General features: G+C 41.1%; 1 protein-coding gene and 1 long non-coding RNA gene across 2 annotated transcripts in view; one reads left to right on the plus strand and one right to left on the minus strand.

Annotated features, from left to right (window-relative positions):
- LOC120860232 (hsp90 co-chaperone Cdc37-like 1) overlaps positions 1-5,641 on the minus strand; it is a 21,094-nt gene extending 15,453 nt beyond the window's left edge. Inside the window, exons 1-2 of the mRNA XM_040236020.1 lie at positions 5,300-5,641; positions 1,275-1,556 (exon numbers count right to left, since the gene is read on the minus strand). Of these exons, the coding sequence (XP_040091954.1) occupies positions 1,275-1,556; positions 5,300-5,431 (414 nt within the window). The 5' untranslated portion in view covers positions 5,432-5,641. The remainder of the gene's footprint in view (positions 1-1,274; positions 1,557-5,299) is intronic.
- Positions 5,584-8,915, plus strand: part of LOC120860237 — an 18,306-nt gene continuing 14,974 nt past the window's right edge. The window contains exons 1-2 of the long non-coding RNA XR_005720275.1: positions 5,584-5,665; positions 6,609-6,659. This is a non-coding gene — a long non-coding RNA (uncharacterized LOC120860237). The remainder of the gene's footprint in view (positions 5,666-6,608; positions 6,660-8,915) is intronic.

Genomic DNA, 8,915 nt, shown 5'->3' on the forward strand with positions numbered 1-8,915 from the left:
CACACTACATCTAGAGAATAATGAAGGTTAAAGATAAAATGGACTTCCCTGGTGGCTCAGACGGTAAAGTGTCTGCCTGCAATGTGGGAGACCTAGGTTCGATTCCTGAGTGGGGAAGATCCCCTGAAGGCCCTGGAGAAGGAAATGGCAATCCACTCCAGCACTCTTGCCTGGAAAATCCCATGGATGTAGGAGCCTGATAGGCTACAGTCCATGGGACCCACAAAGAGTCGGACACACTGAGCGACATTACTACCTACTAAAGATAAAATGCGTGTGGACTTGGACAAGAATGAGCAGTCTACACCTGAGGCTTGAGAGTTTAGTACAAATAGAAAGAAATACTACTTTACACATTTAGATGAAAATGACTTTATTTCACTGCCCACTCCTTTTTCAGATACAAAAGTCAAAGAATAAGGTCTATGTAATCCAGTGAGAAACAGAAGACTGCTCTTAATAAATTACTAACTTGGCATAAATATTTTACTACTCCTTTCAGCAGTAATGCCTATAACACTAAGTCCAGATTACTATCTGAGGGTTACTAAATACATACTGGTAAATAACAGTGAGAAACTTTGTTTTACTTGATAAAACCAGTAACTACAGTTTCCCAGGTGGCTCAGTGGTAAAGAATCTGCCTGCCAAGCAGGAGACATGGGTTTTATCCTTCGGTCAGGAAGAACCCCTGGAGAAGGAAATGGTAACCCACTCCAGTATTCTTGCCTGGAAAAACCCACAGACAGAGGAGCCTGGCGAGTTACAGCCTATGGGACTGCAAAAGAGCTGGACACAACTTAGTGACTAAACAACAAAAAAATTGAAAGCAAGCTGATGAGCACAGCAACTTCAGAAATCTCTGGTAACATCTGAGCTTTACCACATGCCAGGCCCCATGCTACCTGCTTCTATGATGTTACCTTGCTTAATCTTTATACCTGCTCTTTGTATTTGAGGAAACTGAGGCTTAGGGAAGTGATCTGCCCAAGGTTACAAAGCCAAGCTGTGACAAAGTTGACATTTGAGGTAGTCTGACTCTAGAACCCACATTTATATTCAGTGTGCTATGCTGCAGCCATATAATTGGATTAAGGACTACCAACATTAGACACTACTTGGGATACATGTTTCTATAATGATCACGTTTCCTAAACTGTCAAAATTGAATACTGTTTACAGGATTCTGTTGTTTTGTTATCAGATATGCACAACTGGTTTGCACAAACATTTCAGTCTTTCCTTATTTCAGTAGGCCCAATAAAAGATAATACCTTATTAAAAACATCCTTGCTAATGGCATCCATGTTCCACAGACACATTCTCTCTCTCTGTACTAGAGCCTCTTCTTTCTGCCGCCATTCTTCTTCCCGTTGCCTCAGTTCTGATATTGCTGTTTGTGCTTTGGCATGTTCCTGATCCAAGGACTCAGAGTTATGCAGTGCTAAGCTACCAAGTTTCTGCTGAGCTTCAGCGAGATTCCATTTACACGCCACAGAGCTCTTCACAAACTCTTTCTGCTTCTGGCAAGCCATTTCAATTCCATGGCTATACATCTGGATAAAAAACAGTATTTTTAAGAAATGAAGAAGGCAACAGAACAGGTATGCTTATGTAGAACAGTTCAATTTTCTATCAGTCAAGGATTTCTGTACGATGTTTTTGGCATATAGGTATCCAGCCTTCCGTGTCTGCAGTTACAATTTTATATTACAGGTCTTGTTTCATCACCTAGACTCTAAGCTTCTTCGTTAATTTGTGTCTCTCCCTGGACAACTAACAGCAACAAAAAGCCTGGCAACTAGCAGTGTCCTGCATACAGCAGGTCTCAACAAACATTTGATTTATAGCCTTTATAATCCTGGAACAAAATAATGAAAACAAAAGCTTAAATACAGTTCATCATCTTATCAGTTAATATACTGAAAACCAGACCTTTAGAGTTTTGCTCTGCAAGTTCTTCACTGCAAAGAACTGCTTATTTAGAAGTAATCACTTCTTGGTTTTTATTTTCTTTCTGTATTACCCCAATCCTTGGTAACCTGAGAAGTTCTTATTGGAAATTTCTATTATAACTGATTATATCAGATACATAATTTTTAACTTAATCCTAATAAAAATAGGTTATTTTTTAAATTAAAAAAAGTCACTAGGTCCACCCTGGTGATTCTGTTCTGCTAAGATGCAAAGGTACTTAGTTTTAACAATTATTCAACCTCCACATGTAAAGCACCAAGATCGATATTTAATTCCTTCTAATCCTCGGCTCCATAGAACAAAAGCTAAAGGCACATTCTTCATGATTTCTTAGCCAAAATGAAGACCAATTTCAAGGTAGGTATTCAGAATAATACTCCAATCTATTCCCTTACCTGCATCACTATTCAAGCCCTTATAATTTCTCACTTTAATTATATAAGTATAGCCTTTCTAATCTCAAGTCATTCTCTACTAGACTTGGCGTGATCTAACAAAAATGATAATTTTACATATTCACAGTCTTGAGAACTTTTAAAGTGCAAACTTTGTAGCATGGCATGGTGCCTCATGATCTCACTTCCTATTATCTCTCTTGATTCAGCTGTACTCAATCTTCTACTCCTTTGCTTATTCTTTCCTTTTCGCCCCCACCACTTCAAAGTGGCAATCCCCCATCCCTAAACTCCCATCTCTATCCTAGATTCTAGCATCACTTCCCTTCCCTCTTATCCTGTCCCTCTCCACCAAAGTTATGCATACTTCTTTATGCATTTGAGTGCTTTCACACAATATTGTGCTTATTTACTCAACTATAAGCTTCTTGAGGGGTTAGAATTCAATAAATCTTAGATGAATAAATGACTCCTGACTTCTTGGAACAGACTAGTGGTGGTAAGGAATTCTAAGGCATGTAGCATGCAAGGTTCCTCCTTTCTGGCTGAGTTTTCAGGCAAACTTAAGACTTACTGGGCAAATGTGGACACTTGGTATTCAAATGTTTTAGTTACTCATTTACCACATGGTCCTAGTCAACCAAGTATTTATTTTTACTTTTTGTTATTCTAAAATAGGATTAAGAATAATTGTAGATTAGCTATGCTTAAGAAGGAACTAGGAAGAGGAGACAAATGAACTTGTCAAATTTATTTTGTAAGAAAAGACAAATACTAACAAAGATGAGGACAAACGGAAATATCTTGCATGGTCAAATTATGCAGGACCAAATTCTCAAATCATTTCTCAAGTCAAACATAGAAATCTTATTTCCAAATTCTAAAACTGATTAATGTTTAAATTCTTCTCCAAAGACTATGTTTGGGCATTTGAGTTAACTATCCCACATGTATTGAGATGATTGATTATATTTAATAAACACAGATTTGAAAAAGGAACTGTTAGCATTAAGGCCTACTAATATAACTTGACAAAAAAAAATTTCCAAACAGGATCTCTAAGTTCCAAATTGCATTTAATTAGATCTCAGAACTATACATGACATAAAGATGTCTAGGTTCCCTGTATTAGTAAAATTACACCAAGGCTGTTTTTATAGAGATTATAAAATGTTTATAAATGAAATTAAACATTTTATTCTAAATATTCCAAAAAGAAAAATTTGTCATAAAACTTAAAGCCAGCAAGACAAATAAGTAGGTTTGTTGTAAATAAATGAACTAATTTAGGATTAGAAATCATTCTGTAAATTTTAGCACCAAAGATAGTTTCAGCCAAATAAAGTTTTACATCACAGGATGGGCAGTGCAGTAGGTGGGAAAAAACACTGTACCAGGTTCCAGAAGTGGGTTCTAAACCAGGATGTGGCAGGATCTAATTCTGCCACTGACTAGCTACATGGTCTCAAGGAAATCACTTTTAATGAAGGAGATAAGCCTAATCATTCCTAAAATTCCTGTCAGCTAAATAAGGTTATAAATTAATACAGTTATTTTTAGAATTTGGTTTCTTTTAGGTTACTCTTTAGATTCAACCACTATGCAGTGAAATTCTTGAGACCTTTCTATCCTCTCTATAAGCCTTCAAAATTGACAATGGCAGCTGCTGTTCATTCTTTGTCTCTAGCTCTGTACCACATTCATTACATGCTTATATAACATATTTTGTATATAAAGATGACACCAGCGATCCATAATTAGTGAGTGACTATCGACTTATCAACTATCATTCTGTCCTCCTAAAAAATGTCCTGTACGCTCCCAGTGACTGGCTGGATGGAGAACAGTCTGTGGTTATGAAACAGCATTTTTCTCTTTGCAGCCAACCAACCCTGTGAGCTGGGCTTAAGATCAACGACCCTACACTTACTGGAAAACAATTTAAATCACTCATTCTCATTAACAGCAAGATAAGTCTAGAGAAAAACTATTAACTCAGTTAAGCCTTCAGGGATCCCATTTTGTAAGAAGGCTAGAAGGCAGATACCTAAACTCCATTTTATTTTACTTATTAGTGTTTAGTCAGTGATCCTGAAATATACTCTGAAAACAGGTTAGGAGAAAAACCAGGACTAAGTGATATGAGCACTATATAAGCACTCCCGAAGGTGGGACCTAGGAAAATCCTAAGTGGTAGTATATCACATCTGGATAAGTTTCAGAGGAAAAAAGGCTTGGCTGAAAACCACAGGAAGCGGCAGGAATCTGAGGGAAAAGTCTGAAGGAAAAGGCAAAGGCTTGTCTATATGTTTTTAACTGAAGAATGGTATGAAGCAAAACTAAAATCATAAACTTAAGGGGGAAATGGTCACGCGAATGGCCGAGATTTACGCCAGCATCAAAAGCAAGGTTTACAGAATTTGCTCAGATGTCAAAAGTCAGTAAAATAAACTGGACCTAAAGTCTTTAGTCAGGGGCTCAGAGAATTATTGAAATACAACCATTCACTGTTCCCATCAACTGTGCACAAATATTTGAACCTTCAAGAGAATAAAGTGCTCGGATAAGAGCAGGCACAAGAGGACAAAGGGTCAACATTATAGACTGAGCTGTCCTAAATCTGAGTGCCATCAGAAGAGGGGTGGGGGAGAGGAATTTCTTCAAGGGTGAGAAATTAGCCAAGGTGAAAAAGGTGTGTGTGGAGGTGGAGGTTGGGAATATATGGCCAGCCCCTCTTCGAAGAGCTCAGTAGATGTTACAAAGCGATGGGATGACATCAGGCCCCCGACGCCCGGGGTCGGGGTGGGTAAAAGGGGGAGGTGGGGGCTCAGAACAGGGTCGCAGAGACAGAGACCTCTGGGGGCCTGGTGACGACACCTCCCCATCCCCCCCACCCCCACCCCGCAGAACACGGGCTCCCTTCTCACCTGGGTGCCGCCTCCCGGCAGCTGCGGGCAGCGGGGAGAACCGGGGGACAAGTCCAAGTCACTCTCTTCCTCAGCCTCACCCTCTGCCCGAGGGAGGCTCCAAGGTCCTGGCGGCGGCCACGGCTGCTCCATGTCCAGCTGCCCGCGGCTGTATAACCCCCACAGCCAACGGACTTGGCGCGAGTAGAACCCGCCGCGGGGAGCCAGCCGCCCCAGCCGGCTGGGGCCGTTACCCAGAATCCCTCTGTTAGCCCCGACGCCGACGTACGCGCAGCGTTAGTCCCGGCCGCGCAGCTGGCGGACGGCGGAAAAAGACGGACTCCACTTTGTACATCACTTCCGGATTGGAAGGCGGGGCCGTGGGAGGTGGGGTCCCGGGGCTTAGAAGTAGGGGTTGGGTTTGGACTGCTCTCTTGTTTAGAACTTCTTTTTATGAATCTTTTCAGCGGTGCTGATTTACTCTCCTTGGCTCTGAGGGTCGTGTCGTATTAAATACTGGTTATCTGCAGTTTCTTACGCAGTAAACAGTGGGTCCTAGAAGGTCCAGAGAAAGTATTGTTTAAAACCTGCCACTCATTCCCGTACTCATTAAGGATATGTAAACCAGTGTCTGAGGCGGGGGTTGAAGTAAGGGGCGGTTGAAGGGAAGAGAATTTTGAAAACCAGCCGATTTTCCTCTCATTTCGAGTTACAAGCAACGAGGATTCTGCGAAGCTTGACAGGGAGGAGAAGTATGCCAAAGATAAAATACTGAGGGGCTTAAAAAATACCCCTAATGATGAGTACCACTAATAACGAATGTGTAGGGAGGGATTCCTTTTATTGCTAGATATGCCCTTTATTCGTAAATCTTTGTGCTCCCATTATCCCCTTTTTAGAGGCATGGGTTTCCTTAGACCCTGCATGCCGAAGGTCACAATTAAATTTTAAGGGGAAGAGGTGGGGTCTCCTCAGGGTATATGACTTGAAAAGCTTCTGCGGGTTTAACAATCAGGCATTGTTGTCCTACTTCATAATAATTAGAGACCCCCAAAATAACTAAAGAACCAAATAAAAATAACCAGACGCCATGTTTTCAATCTTTTGAAGTTTGTTAACACCGGATGTAGATAAGATGTGAGGAAATGCTGTTTAGAATATCGCATGTGTAACCTTTCCGAGGGGTAATTTGACAGTATCAGAGGTTTAGATGCTTTGATTGGGCAGGTTAATTACCGGGAAACTATCCAACAATTATTTTTTACCAGTAACCAGTGATATATCCACAAAGGTGTTTATTATAGCTTTTTTTTTTTTTTTTGGTGGCAAGGAACAAAAGGAAGTATATATAAATGTGCTGGTATAGAAATATCTCCAAAATGTGAGTAAAAAAGGCAACTTTCTTAGACGTATATTTATATAGCTATACGTATCTGTCAAGACACAATAATTCAGTTTGTGTAAAAACAATTTGTGTGTACACATGTGATAGAAAGTTCCTAGAGGATAAACAAGAATTAATTATTACTCCTGGTGGGTAGGGCTGGGGAGGAAAGTTTCTGAGAATCTTTACTTCTTAAAAAAAAGTTAAAAAACTTTGGCAAGGCCAAAATATTGCCTCAGCAATATGTGGGATCTTAGTTCTCAGACCAAGGATCTCACCCGGGGAAACTTGCCTTAGGAGTTTTATCCACTGAACTGCCAAGGAAGTCACAGCATCTTTACTTTCTACTTTTAGCTTTCCTGTACTATGTTGCTCCAGTATTTTCCAATGAATATATGTTATACCTTAATAATTAATTACAAATGAAGGTTGAGGAGCACTGTGACTGAACCTTTTGAGTTTAGGAGGGAACGCCTAGGAAAAAAACATTCCAGCACCTAAAGTATGAAGGGAGAGGCTTCCCTGGTGGCTCAGATGGTAAAGCGTCTGCCTACAATGTGGGAGACCCGGATTCGATCCCTGGGTTGGGAAGATTCTCTGGAGAAGGAAATGGCAACCCACTCCAGTACTCTTGTCTGGAAAATCCCATGGATGGAGGAGCCTGGTAGGCTACCGTCTATGGGGTCGCAAAGAGTCCGACACGACTGAGCGACTTCACTTCAAAGTGTGAAGGGAGAGAAGAAAACACCTTCACTCACTTGTGACTTTTTATTACTTGAAAAACTTTCAGTGACTTACCCTTATATATCATTGGCCAGAACTGGCTTAAATAAATTGTGATTCATTCCCTGGAGCTAGATGCATCACCACCGATGCAAAACTGGGGTTCCATTGGCAAAGAAAAAAAGAGCTTATGGCTTTTAGGGAGGCAATCACGTTGTCTTCCACAACACTAACCCTGTCTCAGTTCAGTTCAGTTCAGTTCAGTCGCTCAGGTGTGTCTGACTCTTTGCAACCCCATGAATCGCAGCATGCCAGGCCTCCCTCTCCATCACCAACTCCTGGAGTTCACTCAGACTCATGTCCATCGAGTCAGTGATGCCATCCAGCCATCTCATTCTCTGTTGTCCCCTTCTCCTCCTGCCCCCAATCCTTCCCAGCATCAGAGTCTTTTCCAATGAGTCAACTTCTAGTGCTAGCCTAACTCTTGAGTGTCATTTCTTAACTTCCTCTACCCCCTGCCCAAGTTTCTCTTAGTATGCTCACTTGCCTTTCAGTTCCTCAAATGTATCAATTTCTTTCTTGACTCCTGGCCTTCCACATGTGTTGTTCCCTTTGCTGGAGTATCTTTGCTCTTTAAAAGTCTTGTTAGTGCTCATGCTTTTCTTTTTAGATCTTATCAACTATCATACCCTTAGACTGACCTGTCCATTGAGTTGCAGTTAGGTTCTTATTCCCTCTAACCTGTAACTTTTTATCTCTCCCCTAACTTGGCATTTTTTCCCTGGTATTTATCACAAGGTTATTATCTTATCTGTATTCATGTATTTATTTCTTACCCAACTAGTAGCTCAGCTGGTAAAGAATCTGCCTGCAATACAGGAAACCCTGGTTTGATTCCTGAGTTGGAAAGATCCGCTGGAGAAGGGATAGACTACCTACTCTAGTATTCTTGGGGTTCCCTGGTGGCTCAGCTGGTAAAGAATCTGCCTGCAATATGGGAGACCTGGGTTCAATCTCTTGGTTGGGAAGATCCCCTGGAGATGGGAAAGGCTACCCACTCTAGTATTCTGGCCTGGAGAATTCCATGGACTATATAGTCCATGGGGTCGAAAAGAGTTGAACATGACTGAGTGACTTTCACTTTCACTTTGTACCTGACTAGAAAGTAAGGTCCACAAGGACATAGATTGTTTCTTGTTCACTCTTGTACCTCCATTGTCCAGAATGGTACCCAGCACATAATAGGTACTCAAGAGTACACAGAAGAACTGTACAAAAAAGATCTTCACAGCCAAGATAATCATGATGGTGTGATCACTCACCTAGAGCCAGACATCCTGGAATGGGAAGTCAAGTGGGCCTTAGAAAACATCACTAAGAACAAAGCTAGTGGAGGTGATGGAATTCCAGTTGTGCTATTTCAAATCCTGAAAGATGATGTTGTGAAAGTGCTGCACCAATATGCCAGCAAATTTGGAAAACTCAGCAGTGGCCACAGGACTGGAAAAGGTCAGTTTTCATTCCAATCCC

The sequence above is a fragment of the Oryx dammah genome, unplaced genomic scaffold, assembly GCF_014754425.2.
Source record: "Oryx dammah isolate SB20612 unplaced genomic scaffold, SCBI_Odam_1.1 HiC_scaffold_11050, whole genome shotgun sequence".
In the NCBI taxonomy this organism is placed as follows: domain Eukaryota; kingdom Metazoa; phylum Chordata; class Mammalia; order Artiodactyla; family Bovidae; genus Oryx; species Oryx dammah.